The 27337-nt window shown below is 45.1% G+C and overlaps 1 protein-coding gene across 1 annotated transcript; it reads left to right on the top strand.

Annotated features, from left to right (window-relative positions):
• The first annotated feature begins 1748 nt into the window (after nucleotides 1-1748).
• On the top strand, nucleotides 1749-27254 carry prkcea (protein kinase C, epsilon a). Its single transcript, XM_078103358.1, has 15 exons — nucleotides 1749-2812; nucleotides 13406-13469; nucleotides 16653-16818; nucleotides 16924-16958; nucleotides 18276-18364; nucleotides 18590-18719; nucleotides 19317-19459; nucleotides 19793-19895; nucleotides 20483-20679; nucleotides 21503-21676; nucleotides 21785-21939; nucleotides 22129-22267; nucleotides 22909-23097; nucleotides 24785-24931; nucleotides 25364-27254. Exons 1-15 carry the CDS (start codon nucleotides 2468-2470, stop codon nucleotides 25511-25513), a joined length of 2226 nt encoding a protein of 741 aa, XP_077959484.1. The 5' UTR covers nucleotides 1749-2467; the 3' UTR covers nucleotides 25514-27254.
• The last annotated feature ends 83 nt before the right edge of the window (nucleotides 27255-27337 follow it).

The raw sequence follows: 27337 nt of genomic DNA, 5'->3' as shown, positions 1-27337 counted from the left end.
ATTTCAAATTGGTTTCTTGAACATGACAATGAGTTCACTGTACTAAAATGCCCCCCACAGTCACCAGATCTCAACCCAATAGAGCATCTTTGGGATGTGGTGGAACGGGAGCTTCGTGCCCTGGATGTGCATCCCACAAATCTCCATCAACTGCAAGATGCTATCCTATCAATATCTAAAGAATGCTTTCAGCAGCTTGTTGAATCAATGCCACGTAGAATTAAGGCAGTTCTGACGGCGAAAGGGGGTCAAACGCAGTATTAGTATGGTGTTCCTAATAATCCTTTAGGTGAGTGTATAATACCAATATAATATACAGAATAACATTATGGTCTTGAGTTGCTTTTCATTTTGAGTATCCTACGTTTTGCTGCTCATCCAAATGTAATTTTTCGAGAAAATTAGTATGATTAAATTAATATATTTGAAGTATTGTTTTCCTCACATCCACTATTACTCAAGTAAAGGATTTGAGTACTCCCATACATTGATGTTCTCTTCAGAACAAACTGAACTCCTAAATTATGATTTCCTCTAGTCAAACCCCCTCGATCCCAGTCGCATCACAAATCTACGAGGAACACTTGAATGCGGCGTTACCCGACGTCACATCCGGAAAGCGTCATTCATCCTGGCGATATGTCCCACAAGCCAGCAGATGGCGCAGCTGGCCAGATGCTGTGCAGCGAGGAGAAGAGTCACGATGCTCTCTGTGTTTCTCTGTGCCAGTCGAGCTGTTTGAGGCCACATGGACATATTTGAAATACAGGTTTTAAGGACATGCGAGTCAATAATAAAACATCTAGAATGTGATTTTTCTTCTGCATGAAGATTTCTTTTTGATTTGAAATCTCTAGATTTGCTGCAAGTAAGCAGGAACATGTGTCTCTTCTAAACTGTGCACCCTCAGTCTGTGCAGGTGTTTGTTTGTCACATCCAAACACGAATTGTTTACACAAACAAATATAGAACAATTACTAATCAAATTTGTCATTAACCAAATTCCGTGTTTGTGTGTGACTGAGTTAAACATCTGAGTCACTTGCATCACAACCCATGATGGAGAGTGACAGTTGCCATGGTGAACCACTTTCATTGATTGCGGCTGCGACCAATCAAGCGACAAATAGTGGAGGATCCCAGCGATGACCTCTATGGAGCTGTCACATGTCATGTGGATGTTGTTTACACCACAATAATAACCATATTTGTTCTTGGATCGTGTGTTAAAGAGCACTCATTATTTTATATAATTAACATTATTACAGAAAATACAATACAAGAAAACATGCACATGCGCATGCACGTAGCTGCATTGCAATTACGTAATCTAATATAACTAATAAAGACATTTATTTTAACATAATAGTAGTGTCGTTGTAACATTTGTTATGTCCCTTCAGACTCGCTTCTTTAGTATTCGTGCGTGTTTGTGCCTTTGCGTGCGTGTGCTGTCTGTCTCCATGCATAAGGACTGGCTGATTGACTGGCTCTATTGGCTGTCCGGCATGACACACAAACACACACACACACACACACACACACACACACACACACACACACACACACACACACGCACACACACCCAAGGTGCCTGCGGGTGAATTCCATCCCCCTCTTCGTCTCTTGCGCACAAAAAAAACACTTCTTCTATCCGCTCGCGCGCACACACGCACTCTCATCCGGCGCAGAGAGCGCGGCAGTGCGGATGACGCGTTTTGCGCATTTCCTGCAGCTCACGCTCACTCAAGGATTCAGGAGAGAGCGAGAGAGAGAGAGAGAGAGAGAGAGAGAGGGGGGGGGAGACGGGAAACAGATAGAGAGAGAGAGAGAGAAACCAACAGGAGCAGCGAGATGTGTTTGAGGTGCTCTCGAGCCCCCAAAAGACTGCAGTGAGGGGCCAAAACAAGAAGACGTTGCTCCCCGGGAATACGCGCAAATATCGCGGTAGCGCGAGTCTCGAAGCGAGGAGATTAATCCCGCAGAGGAGCGAAGCGAGCGGAGGGGCTGGAAGCGGAGCACCAATCCCGGATGGCTAGGCGCGGCTGCGGCAGAGAGAGTTCAGCAAAGCGACCTCCGAAGGGCGTGAGTCTGCGTTGTTACTGCGTTTTTCAGCCCAATTACAGATCAGCTGTTCGGTAAGCGTGTGTGCGCGCGCGCGCACGCGTGGGAGTGTGTGTCTCTGTGTGTGTGTGTGTGTGTGTGTGTGTGTGTGTGTGTGTGTGAGGACATGGCTGTACTACACTGAGAGCCCGAGGAGCCAGCGGCGATACGCGATGTAGCGGGACTGTGCAGTGACCCCACACACACACACACACACACACACACACACACGCACACACACCTCGCGCCGCCCCGCTGGTTGGAAGGAAACACTCGAGCAGGAACAGGCGGACCAGCCCCAAACGCACCAACGCACGCGCGCACACGGCTCGTCTTTCCACACGCGCACGCGGAGCCCGCAGTCATGCCCGTGTTCAGTGGGCTGCTGAAGGTGCGAGTGTGCGAGGCGGTGGACCTGAAGCCCACGCCTTGGGCACTGCGTCACGCCGTGGGGAAGAGCGGCTCCTTCCTGCTGGACCCGTACCTGGCGCTCAATCTGGACCACACTCGGCTCGGCCAGACCGCAACCAGGACCAAGACCAACAGCCCCGCCTGGCACCAGGAGTTCTGCACGGAGGTCCGCGAGGGTCGCAGCCTGGAGCTGTCCGTCTTCCACGATGCGCCCATCGGATATGACGACTTTGTGGCCAATTGCACCATCCAGCTGGAGGATCTGCTGCAGAACGGGACCAGGCACTACGAGGACTGGGTATGTGTTCGATGCGTGACTGCTTTGCTGTGTGGGGGCTCCAATACCCACGGAGCATTAGGGAAGAAGCCTTTGTGCTCCCCAAAGTCACAGGTTTTACATTTCAATCAGTGAAACATGTGTTGAAGATTTCAACCGCTGTCTCTGCAACCACCCAGCTTGTTGCATTGTTCGCATGAGTCGATGGTGTTACTTGAAGGTACGAGGTATAAGTTCAGCTTTCTCAGGCTCTCGTCTCAGCAACAAACAAACAGTAAGATGTTTTGGACTTATTCACCCAGCAAATACGCGGATTTTTTCCATTTTTGCATAACAGAATTCTTTAATTTACACACAGACACTCACACTAGTTACTGGGTTACTTCCCTTGCACAGCTGCCTGACCAGTGAGCTCCTTTAGGGGAGCACAATGCCCTGCTTTTCTCTTTGGGGACCGGTTGTGACCTTGAGTGTCAGTATCCCATGTTGTTGAGGTTATTCCCTTGAATTCAAAACCGATAGTACACGTAACTCAGTTACGACTGAGTGCAACTTGTTGCACAATCTGTATGTGGCGTTATCCTGTCTGGGTAGTAACCAACTCATCTACTAGCTCAACGTTGGCCCCCTTGTGCCCCCACGTAGCGTCCAGTGCTTTTTATCCTGCGGCTTCCACGTCCTCTCGCCGTGTCATAGGAGCCGTTCTGATGCGGGCGTCTCAGGTCCGGCCTGTAGTCTCAATGCCTCACATTCTTTAAGGCGAGCCCCCCCATCCCCCCCCTCCTGTGTGTCACGCAACACACACACACACACACAAAAACAACGCAGATGCTGCGAGACTTCAACCCGGATCAACGTCCTTCAACAGGTTTCCACTCGCCGTGCGCTGGCAGGCCGGCGTCTCGTCGGTTATCTCCTTTGCGTCGGCTCTGTGATGTCGGGTTCCCACATGTGGGTCCGTGTGTGAAGGAGGGGGGGGGGGGGGGGGGTAATAAAGAGCTATTTGTATGGGGTCTGCGAGGTTTGTCTCCAGTTTTAGTATGTGATCCCGTTCCGATTCCTGTTCGTTTTGCTCTCGCTTTACGTCGGACGGAAGGCCGATGGAGGACGAGCATCCTGGGAGCCGCGGACGCGTGTTTCAAATAGCCGCACGCGTCCGTACACGCACTTTACTGTCGACCATTTTCATAAGGGCAGTTGGTCCAAAGTCCTTGTTCATTCAAATACACGCGAAAATGAAAATAGGATACTTACATTTCACAGGCTTAAGTAAACGTTTGATGTGTGTTATTACAATAGTATTTCTATTCTATGATTTTATCACGTCTATACTGTTGGGAAACCTCCTTAACATCAGAGCTTTTAAAACAGACCCTGCTCTCATTAGGATTAACATATGACTATGACCTAGTGTAAAAAAAAGAGAGGCAACAAAATGTTCATTGTGGTGGGTTTTGTAATCTCATTTTTGAAGTCTTTGGAAGCTCATTTTTCTGCTGAAACGACGTTACAATGTAATAGAGCTTTGCTGATGTGTGTCGTAAGAGTAACCGTGACCATTCGCTGCGAGACGTTGCGGTTCGTTAGGAGGGGGTTACAGTTACGTAATCCTACGCTGTACCGGTACAACTGGCATATAAATAGAGAGACACACACACTAACAGACACGCACACACACACACCTCGTCTCTCGGCCATCCACAGTGAGGTCAGAGCATATGGATCGCCGTGTCGATCGACCACATCCCATTGATCAGACCGCCGGGCTCACAGTCCCTCCCATTTCCATTCCCTCCCCCCCGTCCCTTCATTACTCATCACTTCTGCCTCCCGTGTCTCCCACCTCCCATCCTCCCCTCTCATCTTCCTGACTTACCCCCTCTCCCTCCTGCCTTCATTTAACCATCCTCTTCCTCCTTCCGGCCTCGGTCGTGTACCTTGCACTCCTCTTTCTTCTGTCCCGCCTCTTTTCATTTACTCCTCCGCCTCCAGTGACGGATGCAAAGTTCAGACTGCGCGAGGAAGTACGATATTATATTTGATATTATGAGAGGGCCGGGTCAATCAAGGCTTTTTACCACCCAAGTAGACCGGTAGTACTGTCATAAGTATGTAATATTAACTTTAGTTATTGACCAATTAGTCGCTTTTTAGACGGTTTGAGCGCTGAGATTTGTGTTCTTTTTTTCTACGTCGTCCTCCCTTCTGCTCGCTCGTCTCATCTCACCGTCCCCCTCGTGCAGGCTCCCTTATTCCCGGACCGTCTCTCTGCTTCAGGTCCTCTTTTGCGCCCCCCCTGCCGCGCCACCGTACACCTCCTGTGGGCCCGGGCGCTGTGGGCCGGGGGGCCGCTCCGCGCCGCTGGTGAAATATTAACCAGGCTTTGATGCTTATTAATTGTCCCACTCAGTAATTGAGATGCTCTGTGGAGCCCATCCCCATGGCGACAATGACAGCCCGTCCCCTTGGTGACAGCCTCTCACTCACGGAAACACCAGAGAGAGAGAGAGAGAGATGGGTGGGCGAGAGTAGGGGGTAAGAAGAGAGACAGGCAGTGTAGGACAGCGCTTTTGTGGTTCTTTGAGAGGTCAGAATGATTTAAATTCACGGTCTTCAAAGGTAGAGAGACTTGATATGTTCCTTGCCTGTTCGTTAGAAGAAGTTCCAGTTTACTCACCATCACGATTGTGGAGACTGTGTTTGCCAGCTCTTAGCTAGACACAACGTTGCAAGAATGTTTAGTGTTCCCACCAAACATTCACCCAGGTTTAAACAAGTTTAAAGGATTTGTTTTATGCAACAAGTAAAACGTAACACGGTTGAAGTCACTGCCATAATGTCACTGGTTCAGAGCTGTATTATGAGCCTCAATCCTATTCTTGACGAAAAAGTACCTTCATTGGTGCACACAGTTAAAAGCAACAAGTGCCCTTTATGTAAGCTATCATAGTAATCCAAATCCTACTGGCACACACTGAAATATATTTATGTTTTCTCTACTTTTGTATTGCATGTTGAGTCTGCTTGTAGTGAAATGTGCTGCATAAATACAATTGCCTTCCACTGTCTTTGCATTTCTGTGATAAATATGGAACAGCAGTAAGAGAGCAGAGCAAACGAGGATGACAATATTTATTTTCATTTATACTGATTTTCTCTCGGCAGGATCTTCTTTCTCCGCCACTAAGTATTTATTAGAGGGGAAAAAGCCACCTCACCGGAATGAGTATCCCTCCATGATACTTACTGACTATATCAGAGGTCTTCAACAGGGGGTCCGCGGAGGTACTGCAGGGGGTCGCAAAATTTTTGGTTGATAAGACAATTTTTTTCCCACAAATTTAAATGTCTTCAGAATCAGAATTGTATTTATTGTCTTCTTTATTGTTACACATTAACATAAATCCAACATATTGTAGCGAACGGATAAATTAATGGATAAGACATTATCTTTCAGTCCACAGCAGCTCTCAAGCCGGGCACCGGTTCACTCACAGCACCTTTCATGCTGATACGACAGCAGAGGCACCAGCCAATCAGATCACGTTCACGCTCACGTAAAAGCGCAAAGCTCAAAAAAAAAGATGGCGGACGAAAGTCTGTAGAATAGGGGGTCCCTGCTCCATCTCGCCATCAGTTTGGGGGTCCTTGGCCTGAAAAACGTTGAAGACCCCTGGACTATACGATATATACATACTATACATTTTATACTCATCTTCCAAGCAAAGGCAGACGTAAAATGGCAGCCGGTGGGGCGTTTTTAACTATGGCATCTGATCTTGTTAACTTTATTAGCTCGTTAGCTGTGTTAGCTAACACATGGTCCCGTTCTCTTTTATTCAGAATGCTACGTCAAAACAGGACTAAAATTATGATATACAAAAAAAAAATGGTTCAGTAAGTCCATTTGGCAATAGGAGTGTTTAGTCCAGTTTCAGCTAGTTTTAAAACATGTCTATAGTGAGTAAATCTTCAATTAAGGTTTTTTAAATGTTGGAGACGGACAGACGGAAAAAGAGTGAAATCAGAGGAGGTAGAAATCAAGAAAGGGAAGATTTGGGATGTTAAACAGAATGAAAATACGTATGAAGGACAGAGGGAGAACGCTGTGGAGAAGAGGAAGATGGCGATGAAGGGGGGAGATCAGGAGAGGAGGTGTAGAAAGAAGCTGTGTGTACATATAAATAAATCAAGCTGGAGGCTGCTGGAAGCTTCTAGGAGACACGATGACCACACAGTGTAGCGTTTCCTCTCAGGGACACGGACCACGTCAGATGTCAGCCGACCGCTGTTGGACACTTGGCATCAACACACACTCACATGCTCATACTTACAGCAGCCAGGATTAAGGACAGAAGGGCCACAATAAGAGGCCAGCTCCCCCGCGCTTCATTAGGGATCTGTTACCAAATGACAGATGCAAACAGCGTGAAGCTTCTATGTATGTTGAAATGAATCCATTGCGTTGCACACAATTATGATTTGTGATATTAAGTGTGAATTCTTTGAAATGCGATACCTCGGCCGGTGTTGGTCGCCAACCGGTACGATAACAGCACGGCAAATTAGTACAGTAACTACGTCACCAAACTACTGGCTGCGGCTATTTTGAAAATCACTTTCTAACATGAGCTGTATTTTTTTACGCCATGGAAAGGGAAGTTGAACATGCATCATCACATATTGTCATTAGCCTGTTCCCCCTTCGCTGTGGCAAGTTTCATGAGATCATAAGCTCCGCCCCTAAGTGACCTGCTGCTTAAGTAGGACAGACAGGATTTAAGATGCACTGTTTCCACTGTGACAATATACACACACACACACACACACACACACACAAAAGATACGCAATGTGCTCTGCTCACTGATGCCAAATTAGGTCAACCTTTGCCGTGTGTGTGTGTTTGTAATGCATGTTGTCTGCGATGGACAAGAATTGGGAGGATATTTGAGAGCTGAGGCACAGCAGGTGAAATTAACACTGCCTTGGTTTCTGTAACTTTTTTTTGCATATCCACAAGGAAGATTTGGAGCAAATTTGTCTTTAATTTTAGCCAATGGAACGATTAGGGATAAATAATAGTTTTCTGTTTAACTGTCTTTAACAAAGCAACTCTGCTTTGTTGTTTGATGAAGTTAACTGTTGCTTAGTGAAATCCATTCCTTATGCAAATAAATACTCATTTCTGTTGCAGAGAGCACCAGCGGACAGACTACTACCCTACATTGTCATGTTTTATTTGTACTACAGCTTTTTCTCTTTTAACCAAACAAATTAAGTGTATTTTCCATACTTGACACAAACTTGTTTAATACCATTTTGACAGGGCCTGGAGTTGAATTTCTTAAAATGATTGAGATTTAAGTCCCTTCATGGTTAGAGACAGAGCTTCCTTTGGCAGCGTGTGTTGACAGCAGCTGCCGGTCCACCTGGATATAAACACACACGCGCGCCTCTCGGATGTGTGTGAGCTGTAAAGACGACTGAACAGACAGGAAAAATGTGTTAGGGAATGTCCATTCTCTTAAATCAAATTCACCTCCTGTCCAGTCTCGATGCTATTGGACCGTCTGACCTGTCACTCGTGGCAGCGGGGCGGGGCCTGGTTGAACACCCCCCCCCCCACACACACACACACACCGTTCACCACTGCCATACAGCTCAGCTCCTCTTACATTATTAGCCATCTGTGATGTTACATTAAAGATGCATGACTCTCATGTTGTCTCACTCAGCATGGACCTCCGCAGCGGGTCTGCAGGCGGACAGGCACACACACACACACACAAATAGAAGCACACGTTATTGTGCGAATGTGGTCGAGCTCTCTCAAAGCCTAAATTTGTTATTTGACAGATGGATGTGGGAGGCTGTGACTGAGACTAAACGCTCCTGAGAGAGACACAGAGAGCTGTCTGGTCGGGCAGAGATAGCCAACTGGATGGACGGAGAGTGGGAGGGGGTCAGCTCCACAGTATTGATATGATACAAGCTCTGAGTGGCCTGTCTGCTTGTTTGAGTGCTTCTCTGTGCCGCTGCATATGCTGTGTGCGTGTGCGAGGGTGTGTGTGTGTGTGTGTGTGTGTGTGTGTGTGCGCGCGGTGAAGGGACGAGCGCAAGAGAGTTAAGCTTATATGTTTGTTTAATGCTGACATCCCTCCGAAGTCCATTTTAAAATCCCCAGACACACACACACACACTTGAGCTGCTTCTATGTGTGTGTGTGTGCGTGTGTGTGTGTGTGTGTGTGTGTGTGCTATCTGTCCACCTGGCTGTATCGGTGTCCTAATTGGACTAACAAGATTAATGAGGCGAACTAGATTCTCCAGCTCTCTCTGCTCGCATCTTTTGTTGTCGGGAGACGAGTGTGTCCGTGCACTGTGGTTAAGTCAAGGGGTTCTGGTGTGGATGACATCTTCTGCCGTTGCATATGTCATTCTATTGATGATCCCATTAGGCTTTAATCCATTCCTGAGTTGATAGGAAATAAATCAACAATTTTGAGGAAGTGTTATTAGTTCACACTGACGTTCAAACAAAAATAGTTTAGATTTGTACTACTTTTTGTCTTTGGGCTCTTGGAAATTGCAAACAGTTTATTCCTAATTACGCGTCAGGGTTAAAGGGGGAATTATTTAACCCGCATATCAAGGTTCTAAATGACATCCATGCTCGATATTGTAAATCGTCAAATGCCTAAAGGATGTTGATTTGTACATATTTGAGGTTTTACCTTGAATTACCTGCTGAAGGGATGGGCTTATGTAATGACATGCTGTCTTGTGACAAATGGAGACAGGTTAGAGGTCAGAACCACAGAAAAGGAGATTGTGAGTTGATTCCAGTCGAGTCACAGCAGACATGTTGCAAACTACCTCAACTCGTGCTGTGTAACCCAAGTCGCTTATTCCAACGCTCACTACTTGCCAAACCCATACTTCTTCTAAACTCACACTACTAAAACACTTTGGACAAGTCCAAACTCGCACGGGGCGAGTAGTGTGGCCGGGCGTGCGTGGGAGCGTTTATGCCAAAGTCTTCTTGGTTCACCGTGGAGGAATGCGAGGAAAGCCAAGTTCTCTTCACAAACGTCAAATACACTGGGAAGGTGCAGGCGATTGAACACAGGAGGACAGGAGAAAACATGCATGGCAGGAAGTGAAGTTAAGCCGGGGACACGAGAGGCAGGAGACTACAAAATAAAACAGGAAACAAACCCACACCGTGACGCAAAGTAGCACAGGTTGAGTAATGCACATGGTCAACCTGTGGGTGAAGTATTTCTATCTTAATGACATCATTATTATCATTATTTTTAATAATATCACACTAACAATAATGTATCTTCCTATACTGTAGGTAGTTTTCTACTGAAAAGTAAAAAAAATAGCACCACAAGTAGGACAAGCTGTCTCTTATCACAATAACATCTTTAATAACACAAAACATAAGGAGCAAATTTCAGTATTTTACAATGTCCCACCAAAAAATAAAGCACCACTGCAACCATAGAAACGTCTGTTGCTAGGATACATGATTACACTGTAGTAGAGCGGTAACCATAGAAATATCTGCACAGCTAACGTCATTATCAGCTTTTAGGAAAATAAAGATTTCTTTCTTGTAGCATTTCTGAATACGCTCTCACATTCTTATCGATCTTAACAGCCAGTTATTCAATTAATTTCTATGCCAAAAATGAATGAACGCTGCGCTGGCTGTATGAGAAGCCTTTTGGATGGATTTAGACACATTTCTGTTCCACTGCCTTAGCATACAAATCATAGTTGTAATAATAAATAAGACAATGATTATGCCGGGTTATGCACTGCCTGTCGAAAATATCTACTGTGTCCTCAATTCTAGTGGATTTTTTCACTATGAATTTTAAATGCAGTGATGATTTTGTCCCGCCAAAATAAATAAAACAACACAGGCATAGTTGTATTCATCTTCAATAACACATATCTGTGTAGTAGTGTTTCTTATTGGCTTTGATAGCAAATAGGAAAAAGCGTGAAGGCAACTCACAGCCCAAGAGGCCGATAATTGGTGATGTCAGCGCAGTGCAGTTTCTTTTTTGGCTGGCGTACAACCTCTGGATCCAGAGCACTGAATCAATGATGGCGCTGCCTGTTTGCTCCACTCTGTTCCAAATCTGTCCATCTTTCAGCTGAAATCTCTGCCGAGTTATGCAAGAGGTTACAATTGGGGATTAGCACATCATTTTCAAGGGTAGACATCAAGAATCCAGTGCCGTTTATAGGCCGCAAATCCCAAGCAGTTGTTATGTGTTAAACATGCCACAAAAGGATGATACTGCACATATGAGCATCCGTGCTACATTCTCTTTGCCTTTTTGCTATATTTAGCTTCATATTCCTTATCATAAGGCATGCAACTAATGGTCGTTCTCATTGTTCATTAAATAAGGAAACAAAACCAATAACACTTCCTCAAAATGTATTTACTATCAACTCAGGAATGGATTAAAGCCTAATGGGATCATCAATAGAATGACATATGCAACGACAGAAGATGTCATCCACACCAGAACCCCTTGACTTGGACTTAACCACAGTGCACCAGAGCCCAAGGTGTCTTCAAATGTCTTTTTACGTTTGAATAAAAGAATGGATACATGACAGAGGAATGCAGCAAATCTTTGTTCAAAAAACAATCAATCAATGATATAATATGAATGTACTTCGTAAACAAGTCTTCATTATCATTCGAACCAATTGCTTCTGCTCTACTTAAAAAAAGATACATTTATGGTGAAGCATGATCTTTCTTTCTTGAAATTTTGACAAATAGTCATAATGAACCAACTTTCCAATCGTTTGTTGCAATAACTCACACCCCTTTTGCATACAAAACATGTTCATGTTAGTTATCTTGAATAAAGTAACTAGATTGAAGCGACGGCGCTAGAATAGCTTTGCATGGAGGAAACGGTTTGGTACATTTCAATTCCTGTGATGTGTAATACAGCAATTATGCAAAATGATGCGGCCAGCTCAAATAATTGTCATCCGTCATTGGATGATGATTCCAACCTTTTCTTTATAGCTGGTTGCATTTCATCTAACTTTTAAGGAAAAATAAAATATAATACGTCATTTTGAAGGGACCCACACTACATTAACAAATATCAAACAAAACATCTTCTATCTTCTCGTTTCTGTCCTATGAGTCCACTGTAGATTCCTCTCCAGGTGATTCTGTGCCTCTACCGCTGAGACGCCTGGTTTCCGTGCAATCTCTGTTTCCCATGTTCAGCAATGCATGGACATCTATGCATGTGTGTGTGTGTGTGTGTGTGTGTGTGTGCGAGTCTGGCTGTTGCATAAGAGGATCTGCTGCTGTCCCGGAGCTTAACTAAGGATTTAAACCTCTCTTTCTCACTCTCTCTTGTGCTCTCTCTTCTTGTGTTGTCTGTCTCTCTGTGTCGCTCCCTCTAATCTCTCTACTTGTATATTGACCAGGGCTTGATGTCATTATTTGTTGAATAAGTCTTGTGCGTATGCAGATTGTATGTTTGCTTATCAAATACTATGTTTGAGGAGGGAACCTTTCTTTCTTGTTCTGTTCCCTGAATAAAATTAGGATCTATTTCAATGACAAACACAAATAACCATGAATACGACTGCTAATTTAAGATGTTTGTTAATAAATATCCCTTTTTAGTAAAAATGAATATAATGTGATCAGCGTCAGTTGGTAGTTTCTGCCACGTATACGGAGGATTCATGGATTATAACTCAGGTACTTTTATTCTCCGATGCTGCTCTTGTTTTTTTGGGGCAACAGGAGAGTAACACAAGAAATCAAATGTTACCATCCAACATCTTTCCTGTTGACACAGAGAGGACCGGGCGCGCTGGTGATCTAAAAATACGAAGGTCGGATGAGACTCCACATTACTTTGTCCAGCATGCGATGCTGCAAACTCCCCCAAACACAGCAAAAGAACGTTTAGTCAGAAAAGCTCCTTTGACTCTGATTATTTTTTATTCAATTATTTTAAATTTCAAGTTTAAAATAATTATTTTAAACTTTATTCATGTATTTATTTATTGCTGCTGTAGTTAAAAGTAACAGAAAATCTGGTATGATTATATAAGGAAAGTTAATGTTATACCCTATTCATCTCTGTATGGAAATGTTGTCCATCCTGGAGCATAAAGGAGAAATGGAAGTTTTGAATGATTTCCGCCTACACTAGATAGGTGGATGAATACATCATATTTTACCTTTATTCATTATATAAACTGTAGCTTTATCAGTTTTATTGACTTGATCTATACTCCACTTTTAAAAGCCAACAACTTGAACGGTTGGAGATGGAGCAAGTTGTCCATTAGAAGTTCAATGGTTCAACCGCTCCAGTTTTTCTGCTTTCAGACGCTGAGCAACATCACGTCACACTTTCGCCTGTCAGCTTCTGCTGCCCACTTTTTTTACATGGCGGTGGGTTCACAAGGAAAGGGTGGAGACGCTCATGAACACCAGAACCCCTGTTGCAAGATTTAGATGTGCAGATGACATTTGAGATACAGAAATGATGCGTTCACTGTTCACTGCTCTCTCTGTTTCTCTCTCTACTACAGATTGACTTGGAGCCGGAGGGGAAGGTGTACGTGGTCATCGATCTGTCCGGTTCCTCTACTGAAGGTAAAACCACCGCAAAAACCACCCGGTTACACCAGCGACAGGAAAGCCACTACATATTGAAACACAGTACAGTACACCTTTGTTTGAAATCAGCTGCCCAGCGTTCTAAGAAACATTAGCATTCATAATGTTGTGTTTCTTGGCATCCGATGCTCACTCCTCTTTCAGGCCTGGTTTGGTTTCGCCCCAACTCTTGTGGGAAACATCGGCCTCTTCGGTTTCTAAGTGTGTCACCACGTGCACCAGCTGCCCCCGGGATCCAAAACGGAGGCAAAACATTGTGATATTGGGCCTTAAAGAAGCAGATCAATGAGTTAAAAAAATGCTTAAAGCGCTGCGTAGAACTGGATAGCATTAATTGTTATTAATTGTAGTTATGGGCCGTAACTTCCCTCTTTAGGTTCCCGCGACTCTCGGACCACAACCCACGATGGCCAGGCTACTTTCAAAGCAACCCGCCACGTCTGCCAAAGCTTTGAGATATAAAGGACATACCTCACAAGGCTGACAGATGCTCTCAAGCCACTAACAAAGCAAATGCATTGTGGGGACGTTTTTTTCCGTGTTACGTCATTAGCGCGGCTGGTGTGCGATTACAAACGAAGAGGCCGATGGAAAGGTTACTTCCCTATTCCCCTAAAAAAGTGACACAACCGATTTTATAGAGCGTTTCTCTTCCTCTCTCTTGCTCTCTATTTCCTTTTCCTCTATTTGTTCGTATTAATTAAACATGGAAACATCTCTCTCAATTAGCCCCTTCGGCACACACGCGCTCGGTCACATGCTGCCCCGATAAGAGTGGTATTCACCTGCACCTGTGTATCTTCACACCTGGTTATAAATAGAAACGGTTCTCTGCCCTCCAGTGAAAGTGAGCATGTATATATACACAAACGCACACATACCCATATGTGTGTACGCATCCTGCAGTATAACGCAGCACTATAGTTTCCTGTGGAATGACGGATAAAGCGGGCAGTAGAGGGTGGCGAGAGGGAGAGAGAGAGAGAGAGAGAGAGAGAGAGAGAGAGAGAGAGTGAGGGAGTCGATTCTTAAAATAGGAGGTGAGATTGAGCCACGGATTACACAAACACACGCACGCACGCAGACACACACGCACACATACATATGCAGACTCAGGCGTCAGTGTCTTGCCCTCCTCATCGATGATTGGACACTCTGCGGTGACCTCACGACCCACTCCCCACCCACTCCTGAACTTCCTCCCTGAGTTCAGCTGGCATGAGTGCTGGTGATGTTAATGTGTGCTGATAAAAACAAATGGTGCGTGCGTGTGTGTGTGTGTGTGTGCTGATAGGAGGGATGGAGAGATGGAGGGTGAAAACTAGAGGAAGAGGTGGTATTTTTAGCGGTTTCTTTTTTTTCCCCTGGTGCAATCTGTTCTCTTCAGCTTCAGAGGCTGGAAAGAGTTGTTCTTCTCCTCTTTTCTCCTCCTTTCTCCTCTTTTCTCCTCTCCTCTCCTCTCCTTGAACATCTGTTGGTCTCAGAGAAGCGAACGAAGACAATAATCTGACCTAATCTTACCATCTGCAGTCTCTCCCTTCGCTGTTTCTTCATCCTCTTCTGCTCCCTTTAAATATTTTATTCGCTTTCCTCAAAGAGTAAAAGATAGCTTTCATGAGTGAGCTCTTAAAATGAAATGGTTTTATTCTGAAAAAAGGATCTTGCAATAATCTGTTATTTAACATTCGCACACTTTTTGGGGGGAAATGATGAACCTAGATTCAGTGAAAGATTTTGATTCCCTACAAATTGATCATGTTATATCTATATTTACTATGATAATTTGTGCTGCAACGATAATCTGACTAATATACAGAAATATATTCACCAACTATTTTGATAATACCGAGTACTTCTTGAATAATGGCCTAACGTTGTATTCACAGCCTCTGAAATGTGGAGATTTCTACATCACACGTAACTGAATATGTTTGGATAGTAGCTGCCCCACCAAATATCAGAATATCAAAGTCAATTTATTAATTTGAGTTCATTAGAACATTTAGGTCCATTCCCCAAAAGTGCTGGGGTCTGTCTGGGACTTTCTTTCAAATGTATCCGCAGTCAGAATTAAACAACGCAGCACTTTTTCAATTTAATTTACAAATTCTATACTCAAATCTCTTAGTTGAATATTGCACATACATATACCGGTGAAGACAATGTTGCATTCCCTAGTTTAGAACTGCCACGTTTTATCAATTATTATCACGTTTGTTTTTCATCCATCCATTGTCCAGCTTGTTTCTTCTTCTCTGCCTTCGCCGTCTGCTGGTCTTCCGCACGTTTCCGTCAGATCTGAATCTTCTGTCCCTCCGTATGTGTGTGTTTATTGAACGTCAGATCTCCCAGTTGGTCATTCAGCTGAACCAGACAACGTCTGTCTCCACGACGATCGCTATTAACTGTTGCTATGCTGCATCGGGACGCCTGTGTGTGATGTGTGTGTGTGTGTGTCCAGGACAGATGGATGATGTATTATGTAAAACAAAGTGATCCCAGTAATGGCCTGTTAAGCTGTCCCCCTCCCTCTCAGCGACACCACCATCACACACACACACGCACACAGGCGCACGCACACGCACAATCCCTAGACAGCCTGCCTGTAATCGAAACTCAACAGTAACCACATCTATAACGCACCCAGGAGAGAGAGTGTGTGTGTGTGTGTGTGTGTGTGTGTGTGTGTGTGTGTGTGTGTAAAAGACAGGCAAACTAGGACAGCAGCGCTCAGGGAAGCAGTGCGTGTGGGAGTGAGAGTGGAGGTGGATCTCTTGTCTTAAGATTACCCTCGGAAAGCATTAATCTCTCCGAGGAGATGCAGCGAGGATGCGAGGAGGAGTATCTTAATACGCTGTCCTTCGTTTTAGTGCCCACACATGAGAGTATAAATAGCACGTATCTGGTAGGTGTGGGGTGTTTGTGTGCGAGGAAGAGTCAGGGGAGGGGGATGGGGGGGGAGGCGAGGAAGATGAGAGGCTGTTAAATGATTAAGCATCTCAAGCAACATGAGGCAAATCATCCGTATTTGTACGAAGCAAATCAGAGAGTTCAATCGGAAACTTACCCAGCGACACAAAATGTTGCGACATTTCTTTTTTGTTAATAAAAACACACTACTTGTGTGTGTGTGTGTGTGTTTTTGTGTCACTTTTACAGCCACGGGGACCAATGAGAATGAGGAGCGGGTGTTTCGAGAGAGGATCGGCCCTCGCCGGCGACAAGGCGCCGTCCGGAGGCGCGTCCATCAGGTCAATGGACACAAGTTCATGGCCACCTACCTGAGACAGCCAACCTACTGCTCACATTGCAGAGATTTTATCTGGTAGGACACAAAACACACAGGTTAGACCCAACGCACCTGCCCTCGTGTTTCCTTCATCCAACCTGCTCTCTGTGTGTGTGTGTGTGTGTGTGTGTCCTCCGATAGGGGCGTGCTGGGGAAGCAGGGATACCAATGTCAGGGTGAGTACTTTTCTCTGCCGGCTTCCAATTTCTCTGCACATCATTTATTATTTAAGCACGAGAACTCAAGAGGGATTACATGCAGCTGAGTGACAGCTGTGATTTGGTCTCAAGCCACCTTCAGCCAGAGCCACAGCTGACCTGCGTCACACCAACAACATCTGCTGTTAAAAATGAACTCATGAACATCTTTTCAGTTCAGTGGACGCAAACGTTCACCTGGGAGTGGAAAGTGCTACTTAACTCATTTGTTGAGGCATTTAATCGCTGCTCGTGAATTACAATCATGTCAATAATCACACTGGGATGTTGTAGACACAATTTATCCGAAAACATTTCAAGTTTGAGGACATTTCAGAATGCCTTATCTTTGATAACTCCACCCTTCACCCCCAACGTGACAACAGAAAAGCTCTTTTCTTTAACATCTCCTTGTTGGAGAGCACTAGTCTTGAATAAAAGATGATGGAACAAGTCAGGACATTTATTTGACTCTAATCTACCTTGACGCCCCTGGAAGTCCCCGCCATAGACTGTATCTAAGAAGTGGACGTTGTTTGGTGGACGGACGTTTTAAAGATCGAATCCAACTTCGAATACGGTCGTCCAATGAATGGAAGTTTCCATTTCCCGAGTGCGTAGTATTGAACTCGAGACGACGTATTCGGCTAATTTGGTTAACCCTAGTTAGCCTGCCCTAAAGAACACGTTGTCTCATCGTCTATCTTACTGTGAATAGGACCACTGTTCACCAAACATTACTCCTGTTTTGAAGAAGACTTGAGACCAGAAACCCGTGTTTCAAATGTTTACCGAGGCAGTACACCAGGTGGGGAGCAGGGCCATCGTCTCATAGACGTCTCTACAACCTGACTCCTGATTGCAAACGGATGCGGGTAAATAGGAGAGAATCCACATTTCAAAACACGTTGGCTTCACTCGTCACAACCATCTCGGTTTATCCTTCGTACAAAGTGTGGCATCCACCTCCTGTATATGGGAGTTTGCAGCTACCCAACAAAAAAGTTTTGATAGCACTGCTACATTTCTACATCGGCTTTTAAAGTGGGTCAGTCACATTTCGCCGCTACCCGGCCCCATTTTATTAAGGTCAGTGTTGGCATCACTGCATTACTAGGTGCAACAGCTACCTTTCAGAACCGCTAGGGGACATAACTTTCATCCATTGAATCTTAGGGGACATCATTGGTGATAGAATCACAAATGGATTGTTACATTTTATGAGCAAAAGCCAAATTCAATTCGCTAAGATTTAGCAACGTTCCTGAACGCCTCGTCTTGATGCTGTGCTTCCAGTGTGCACTTGCGTCGTCCACAAGCGCTGCCATGAGCTCATCATCACCAAGTGTGCCGGGATGAAGAAGCAGGAGGACACACCTGAAGAGGTAAGTGCAAACAGCACACATCTAGTGCTGTTTAGAAGCGTTTAGTTCAGAAGAATGTGTCGACTTTAACATGTGTTATGTGTTGAAAAATGGATGTTGGCACCATTCAGACTTTGGGGTATATGTGTACATTGTGTCCTAGCCACATGCATTATTCCTCCGATAATGCGACAGTGACCTCTTTGTAACGCGTGTGTGTGTATGTGTGTGTGTCTCCCTCTGTAGGTGGGCTCGCAGCGGTTCAGTGTTAACATGCCCCACAAGTTCAGTATCCACAACTACAAGGTCCCCACCTTCTGTGACCACTGCGGCTCCCTGCTGTGGGGCCTCATGAGGCAGGGCCTGCAGTGCAAAGGTGAGTTCACGTGCAGTGGGAAATTTACAGAGTCAGTGCACATGGGATGCGTTTAGAAGTGCTTTTGTTTTTTACAACCTTGAAGCGTGTGCATTTAAAGTGAAAGGCTGTGAACAAAGACACACAAATGATTCAATAAGCGGTAGTTGATCTTACAAAATCACTTTAAGTTACAGTGAAATTAAACACATTTTCACCACGGTTTAATAGTAAATAGTAAATGCCAACACATAGATTTGTGTCTCTGTCAAGAAGGGTGTTTTCCGTCATGCAGAAGTATACGTTTTGAAGCAGAACCTTTCTTACAAAAAGGAAAAAAACTAGCCATACGTATACCATGAGCATCTGTCTAGTTGAATGAACATTTTTTTAACAAACTAATGACTGACAACCATTCAATAAAAAAACAAGTTTATTTTACTCATGTGATTATTTAGGTGCATTTTCTAGACTAAGCAATGAATGAAAAATAAAATCAACATATTAGATTAGAAATCAAATAAATAGTTGCAGCAATTATGTCCAAAATGACGTCAAGGCCTAAAAGCTTCATGGGTTTAACCTGAACCATTTCCACGTGCTTTTGTTTGCATGTAGTATGTAAGATGAATGTGCACAGGCGGTGTGAGTCCAATGTAGCTCCTAACTGCGGTGTGGACGCCCGGGGAATCGCTAAGGTCCTGGCCGACCTCGGAGTCACGCCTGACAAGATCTCCAACACTGCGCAGCGCAGGAGGAAGGTAAGCGCATGATCGTCATAACCGACGATTCCGAGCCTTTTGTTTGTATATTGATTTAATGCAGCTATTTGCAGAATTTTATGGGCCGTTTCAAAACGCAGCACAGCCTGAGGGTCACTGAGTGAGGTCTTTCCGTCTGCGTTTTTTTTGGCATTTAAAAGTCTTATAATCACGATTACTCATAATTACGACGATGAAAATTGTTTAACAACTTTTATCCCGCTGAAAGGTTTTCTGAGTCACCGCACTCACGAAGCGGCAATCAAACCCTCCGATTCAAAGAGTTCAGCCCAACAGAACAGGTCATGTCGTCTCTTGTCTCTCTCCTCCCAGTTGACTCCAGGGCAGGACCCTCCCCAGTCTCCTCCTGAGCTCTCCCAGGCGGAGGACAACAGCTTTAGCCAGCCAGCTGTCCCCACCTCCCCCTCACAGCAGGGTAACACTGCACACAACACACACACACACACACACCGTCTGGCAACACGGATTTCACACAAACAGGCATTTCAAAGCCCCTTGAGATGCGTTCTTAGCAGCATGTGGCTTTAACGTGTTCATTTTACCAGTGAGAGGTATTATTTTCTGTTCCGGAACAATACTGTTCCTCCTTTTAAGAAGTTTCCTTCTTTATATAAGACTAAAGGTACATTATCTAAGAATTACCCCCCCGCCACCCACCACTATTTGCATGTCACAGTTAGTCATCGTTCTCTCACACTTTGCAAGCTGAGAAGTGAAAGTTAACTTTCTCTTTAGTGGAATGGTTCCCATTTGTGTCCCACGGAGCCGAGCGTTGATGAACACCGACAACAATTTAATCACCCTGTTCAGAGATAATGGACCTTAGTCATCGCCGGTTTGAACAGATAGTCATTTTCAAAGTTTATTCAGGAGTAAGCTGCAACAAATGCAACAAATAACGAGCCGCATTTAGAAAGAAAAAAACGGACAGCGACCAAAAGGCGGTCGGGCTGTTTTTTTTCCCGCCGATGTCTGATCTGCTTTTTGCGTCGGCGCCCACAGACTTGGCACAGTTAGAACGCCTGCAGGACTCGCTGTCGCTCGACCAGCAGGGACCCCAACATTCCTCCTCCTCCACCACCTCCTCCTCCTCCTCGTCCTCGTCATCCTCGGCCGTCAAGGAGAACGGACAGATCCAGAGGAGGAGCCTCAAGGACTTCAACTTCATCAAGGTCCTCGGCAAGGGCAGCTTCGGCAAGGTGCGACGGCGCGGCGGAGGCGTGTGGCAGCGTTTGTTTGTTTACCGCTCGTTATGTTCATCATTGAAACATGTTTTTTTTTTTTCCCGTTTGTTCTGTTAACACCCCGTTCATCATAGTTCCCTTTATTCACAGGAGACGTTGGTGTTTTCAGGGACAGGAATAGAACAATTCACGCGTCAATTATGTTGCGTGGAGGCAGCTTCTTTTCCATATTTCCTTTCGCTGCGCAGCGTACGGAACAAACAGCCAGACCTTTCCTGGTAGTGACAGGAAAACAAAATGTTGAACAAACTGTGTAGCATGCAGCAAAGTGAAGGCATTACAGCTGCAATAATCAATGTTTTTATATTAAACTACCGGAATAGCCAACGTGTTTGCGTTCCTAACAGCGGCCTCTTAGTTGAAAGTCTTGTATTTCTTTGACCCACTCACCCTGTGTGGGTATTTCTGATATTCGTCATCGCCTTTTACTCTTTAATGATCCTGCACCAAAGGGCGCCTCGTGAAATCGTATCGGGTGCCGAGGAGCCTGACAAAGATTTGGTATTCGCCGCTCTGGGAGTGAGAACAGCACAAAGCAGCTGGCAGACAAAATTAGCTCCTAGCAGCTGAACATTTAGCTGCTAACGTTCCCGAACGTTCAATAAGTCATCGCAGGTGTCCACGTCGACACATTCAGATGTCTCGGTTGGTCAGACCAACGGTCTAAAACGAAAATATTTTTCACGCTGCAGTCTTGATTTGACAACGGTCTTCTGACGCTGATTTCACACATAACTGTAATTATTTTTCGCCCCCCCGTTTTTCGTCGGCCATCCAGGTGATGTTGGCGGAGCTGAAGGGGACGGAGGACGTTTTCGCCGTTAAAGTTTTGAAGAAGGACGTGATCCTGCAGGACGACGACGTAGATTGCACCATGACGGAGAAGCGCATCCTGGCCCTTGCCCGCCGACACCCCTACCTCACCCAGCTGTACTGCTGCTTCCAGACGCGGGTAGGACCACCTGAGCGCGCACACACACACACACACACACACACACATGCGTGTGTGATAGCTCATCTCCGTGTTCCACATCCCTTACCTCTCTCTCTCTTTGTGTAGGACCGCTTGTTTTTCGTAATGGAATACGTGAACGGAGGAGACCTGATGTTCCAGATTCAGCGATCCAGGAAGTTCGACGAGTCTCGCTCTCGTTTCTACGCCGCCGAAGTCACCTCCGCCCTCATGTTCCTGCACCGCAACGGGGTCATCTACAGGTAAACCTCCCCGACGGCGTATGAGGTTCAGCCAAGGACACCCGCAACTGCTAGAACTATGAACTAATAAGCAATTTCACTAAATATGGTCTCGCCAGGAACATGTTTCACACTTTGATTGCATTTTTTGCAGTGATCGGTCACGATGATGGTAAACCTCCCTCCGTCGGTTCTGTCTTTGTCTCTCAGGGACCTGAAGCTGGATAACATCCTGTTGGATGCGGAGGGACACTGTAAGCTGGCGGACTTCGGCATGTGCAAAGAAGGCATCAAGAACGGCGTCACCACCACCACGTTCTGTGGCACGCCTGACTACATCGCCCCCGAGGTGAGCTGAGCGTCCAGACTAGTTCTTTACTCTGGTATATTCTCCTTCGGTTCATCTGTCATCTGAATACTATCAAGTACTTTTACTCTATTTACTACTGATCTTTTCACCGGCTCAACAAACAGTATTTAGATGGGGGGTTTTTTGTCGGACCAACTGTCTAAATGTATGTGATTTGTTTATTATGATGGGATGCTCTGAAAACTACAAACGGTTACCAATTCTTTCTATGATCAATTGAATAAGCATTGGTTCTTCAGCTGCAGTTATTGGTACCTAAATACGGGGTCATTGGGCACCAACGACTCAAAACCAATCTCAAACATTTTCGGCATCTTTTGTCAGCTTTTTTGAAATTTCCCTTTTCTTCCTATTTTGTTTCTTCTTTACTGTCCTTCATTTCATCTATCGTACCTTCTGTCATTATCTTATCCGGAAATTTTGATTGTACTCTACTGTTTCATTTTTCTTTATTTTCTGTGAACAACATTTTTTCGAGATGATTGACGTACCTTCTGCTTGTTTTTTATCCGAGCACTGAAGACTGGGAATCTGTTGAGTTTTCAAAACCAGTCCGCCATGGTGCACCAGTATTTCCTGCCCCCCCCCCCCATCATGTTGAACCGTGTTGTCGCATTCAGATCCTGCAGGAGCTGGAGTACGGCGCGTCAGTGGACTGGTGGGCGCTGGGGGTGCTGATGTACGAGATGATGGCCGGACAGCCTCCGTTTGAGGCCGATAACGAAGACGACTTGTTCGAGTCGATTCTCCACGACGACGTGCTCTACCCCGTGTGGCTCAGCAAGGAGGCCGTTTCTATCCTCCGAGCGGTACGCGTTTAGAAATATCTAAACAATTGTTTGTGCTGAAACTATTAGATAGTAGAAAGTTATACTCATGTTGAGAAATAACTTACATGATAGGAAAGTCCTTAATGTTTGCACATTTTATAACTTTTTTCTATCCCCAGAATGTATTGTTTGGATATAATAACAGAACTTAGAAAACAGGCTAAAAATGTTTTATTATTATGCAACACATGGAATTATATTTTGGTCAAAATAAATGTTAAAATGGGATTCCTTAAATCGACAGAATGCATTTTTTTAACCAGTGAATTGAATCAAATGGTAGCACATCAAGGGCACAAACTCAGCCTAAGTTACATACAGAAGTTTCAACACTATTTCGCTGGATGTTAATGTGTAAATTAAGTTGTTTAAATGCTTTTCAAAACAACAATTCAATGTGAACCAGAAGCTCACCGTTCAGCCAGATTTAGCCAGTCGTCCACATTTTTCACCTTTAAAACACCTTGCTGCATTATGAAATGTGACCTCCGAGATTTTAACTTCAGGCAAAAAGGGGTTTCGCTGGCGACCAATCGAGCGTTCTCCTTTGTACTCCCCGTCGCCATTCGCGTCGCCACCATCATTCATGCTTCCATCTGCTCGCAAACAAATGAACCTGCATTCAAAGTGCACTTAACACGGCGGCGTTACGCCTCCCTTTGCTCCGATACCGAGCAGAATGGAAAAAAAGTCAGTCGCAGAGGTTAAAGTATTAACAATGCGATCATAAAACCAAACTGCTCTCACGATACCGAGTAGACGGCAGAACAAAAGAGGCTGCTCTCAGACGCAGCAAATAACACCGGCGCTCCGCTGACCCGCTTCATCACTCTGCCACTACGCCTCTTTGTTTGTACCACACAGCCATTAACGGACTCGCTCTATTATTAGCACTGAAATGCTTTTTTTTTTTTTTTGCTCAACCCCTCGTCCTGCTTCTGTCCTCTTTATTTTCATGGACGAACCCACAGGGCCGAGTGTCCTGGTTTTCAGAGGTGTCACCCGGCGGCGGACAGTGAATCTGTGGGCCGGCCCCCGATGTAAACATAATAAAGCGTTCTGATCAGACCGAACACGTTCTTTCTATATACGTGTTTCCCCGGACGTAAAAAAACAACAGTATTTTACAGTTAATATGGGCCAGTGGGAGTGCAGCCTACCTGGACTGCAGGCGAGGAAACTCAAACACAGCTATTTTCTGGGCAGCTGCCAAGATGTGGATGAGATTTTGGACTCGAGGCGTAACTGGCTGCAGGTGGGGAATTACTTTGATAAACAAGGTCTTTTTTTTATGATATTTTATTTCACCTTATTCACAGTAGGTCGTATACGCTACATGTCTTTGAATGAAAACTCACACAGACACACACACAATTAGTTTAGAAAGCTGCTTTCATTTTGACAGGCTGTTGATTTTCCAGGATTCATCTCGAAATGATGTGGCGGGTAACACTTCAGGACTTATGCAAGATAGTTGAACGCAGAGGAACAAATGCCATGTGCTAATAAATCACCACCAAATATGTTTGACAATAAAACTGACTCCTCCTGGAGGTGGGGGGGGGGGGGGGGGGGGCTGCCTGGTTTCCTGGGGCATACGCACAATGCTGCTGCTGCTGCAACTGGAATGAAAAAAGTGTGTATTGTGTGTTTGTTTTGTGTGTAGTTCATGACGAAGAACCCGGCCAAGCGCCTGGGCTGCGTGGTGAGCCAAGGCTGCGAGGAGGCCATCAAGACCCATGCTTTCTTCAGAGAGATCGACTGGGTGCTGCTGGAGCTGAGAAAAGTCAAACCCCCCTTTAAGCCCCGTATTGTAAGAGACGCACACGCTACACGAGCACACACTCATGTGTTATTAATCGGGAATGTTACAAAACGGTCGTCTTTTGCGAGCATTTCATCCAGCGAGGCTTCGCTGAATCCTAATCCTCCGGACATTCAAAACTCGTTGTGCTGCTGTAAGAACACTGAGTTCTCAGTAACACAAACTCCTCGTGGGCTTAGAACAGTTTACAAAACATTAAGGAACGAATAAAAAGAAGGAGAAGCAGAGGTTACATTTGAACCCTTTGCTCAGGTGTGTGTGTGTGTGTGTGTTCAACACAGTAAAGGCAGTAAGTCTCAGTGGGCAGAAGGTGTCGCTGTAACGTCACTTTTGAAGCACTCTATTGAAGTAAAGTATCCTCCTCTGACGTATTTCCCTGTGTGTGTGTGTGTGTGTGTGTGTGTGTGTTGGCCTCTGCAGAAGACCAAGCGCGATGTGAATAACTTCGATCAGGACTTCACAAAGGAGGACCCGGTGTTGACGCCCACGGACGAGGCCATCATCCGACAGATCAACCAGGAGGAGTTCAAGGACTTCTCCTACTGTGCCCCCGAGGAGACGCAAACCTAACACACACACACACACACACACACACACACACACACACAGGAGTATCCAACACCACTACACCGGGCACGCATGTAAGCACACATAGCTGAAATTCATACATGTGTAGAGACATAAATCCCTTTACAAAACACACACACACACACACACACACACACACACACACACACACTCTTTACTTTGAAGCTATTGGTTGTTGTTACTCTTTTGAATATTCTTTACTTGCATTGTGTTGTTCTTGTTGCCTGGGTTTATTATGAATATAAATATGACTATGACTATGAATATACACAGCTGCACACGCTCTCTTGCACACACACATTCCCACGTTGCACATTTTTAATGTAGGTTTACACACACTACAATCCCACGTTTTACTCTCCACACACAAAAACACGCTCACTGCACATGCTCAGACAACCAAAACACAACACACACACACACACACACCTACTGCTTCTGTCCCCCAGCACCAGGACTGTTCAGTGGGTGCTGGGTGCAGAGGCCTGTAAATAGCCTGTATTGTGTCGGTATCGTCCGTTGTGGCGCATGGACAAGCACCCTACCTGTGTTATCACTGTCGTGGAGCAGTTAGGGCCAAATATTTGTGCAATACCCTGACTATCAATATATTTGATTTGTTTCTTCAAGTGTTATTTTTGTCTTTTCTCAAAACGGTTTTTATGTGTGCGTGCGTGCGTGCGTGCGTGTGTGTGTGTGTGAGAGAGTGGTATGATTGAACCCTTGTGCTCATCATGCTTCCGTCTCGTGTGTATAAAGTGAATGTCGAGCTTACAAGTTACAGGCTATTGAACTAATTATGTGGAGCAGAAGAGTGTTGCAGGCGGCCTGTGTAGCAGCGTAAAGCCAGATTTCCAGCTAATTCATCCATCTGCCAGTTTCGGAGCCCGTCCCGCCACCGGCAGCACGCTGGCCCGTGGGCGTTATTTTTTTTTTGTCGTGAATGTACATATTTGTGTGTGCGAATGAATGCGTGATCTTTTTTCTTTCTCTCTGTCGGTGTGTGACTTTTTGTCCTCAGTATTTCTGTTGCTATAGTTACCATCAGTGTTTTCAGCCCGCCCCCCCGTCCCCGTCCCCTTACCCCGGCCCCCTTGTGTCCTTCCCCGCTTCTGAAAAGCCCCAATTCCCCTTTCATGCCTCCAGCAACCATCTCACTCAGCCAAAACCACTTGCTTTTCTGACTTTTGCTTCTTTTTTTTAGAAAAATGGCTTTTCATTCTCACGGCTCTCTTTCTTTTTTTTATCATAGGTATTATTGTAAAGTGTATCTGGAGGAAACCTTTGTGTATAATACTATAACTATACTATCATAGTTCTGTTACAGCCGGGCAAAACGAAATGTGGAAAACCAGCAGCTGAATTACCTCTCATTTCCAATGCACACACAAGCGAAACACCAAATACAGACTCTCTCCTTTGCCTCCTCCTTCTTACTCTCCTTCTCTTTCTGACACACACACAAACACACACGCACACACACAAACATGCAAACACAGAAGGACAGAAACACAAGGACTGTTGCGTCGCGTGTACTGTACAGTGAACTGAAGGTGAGCTGGTTGCTCTGTGTGCAGTAGAGTCGGTGTGTAGTGAAGCTTCGTGCACCCAGGGGTGAGGCTGTTCCTGGTCACACTATCTTACTCTGTGCCAAAATGTAGTGCAACAGCCGGGCTAGTCCTGTCTGGTCTGATTCCAATAAAACACTGAGCTGTCTACATCACTTCCAGACTCCTCTGCGTTGTCTTTTTAAAAATGTTTTCATCGATTCTCGCCTGCTGCTGTTCAGTGGCAAATCTGTTCTGT

Source organism: Gasterosteus aculeatus, chromosome 5 (genome assembly GCF_964276395.1).
Source record: "Gasterosteus aculeatus chromosome 5, fGasAcu3.hap1.1, whole genome shotgun sequence".
Classification (NCBI taxonomy): Eukaryota; Metazoa; Chordata; class Actinopteri; order Perciformes; family Gasterosteidae; genus Gasterosteus; species Gasterosteus aculeatus.
Note: the sequence above shows the minus strand (reverse complement) of the source record. Positions and strands in the feature narration are given on the sequence as shown.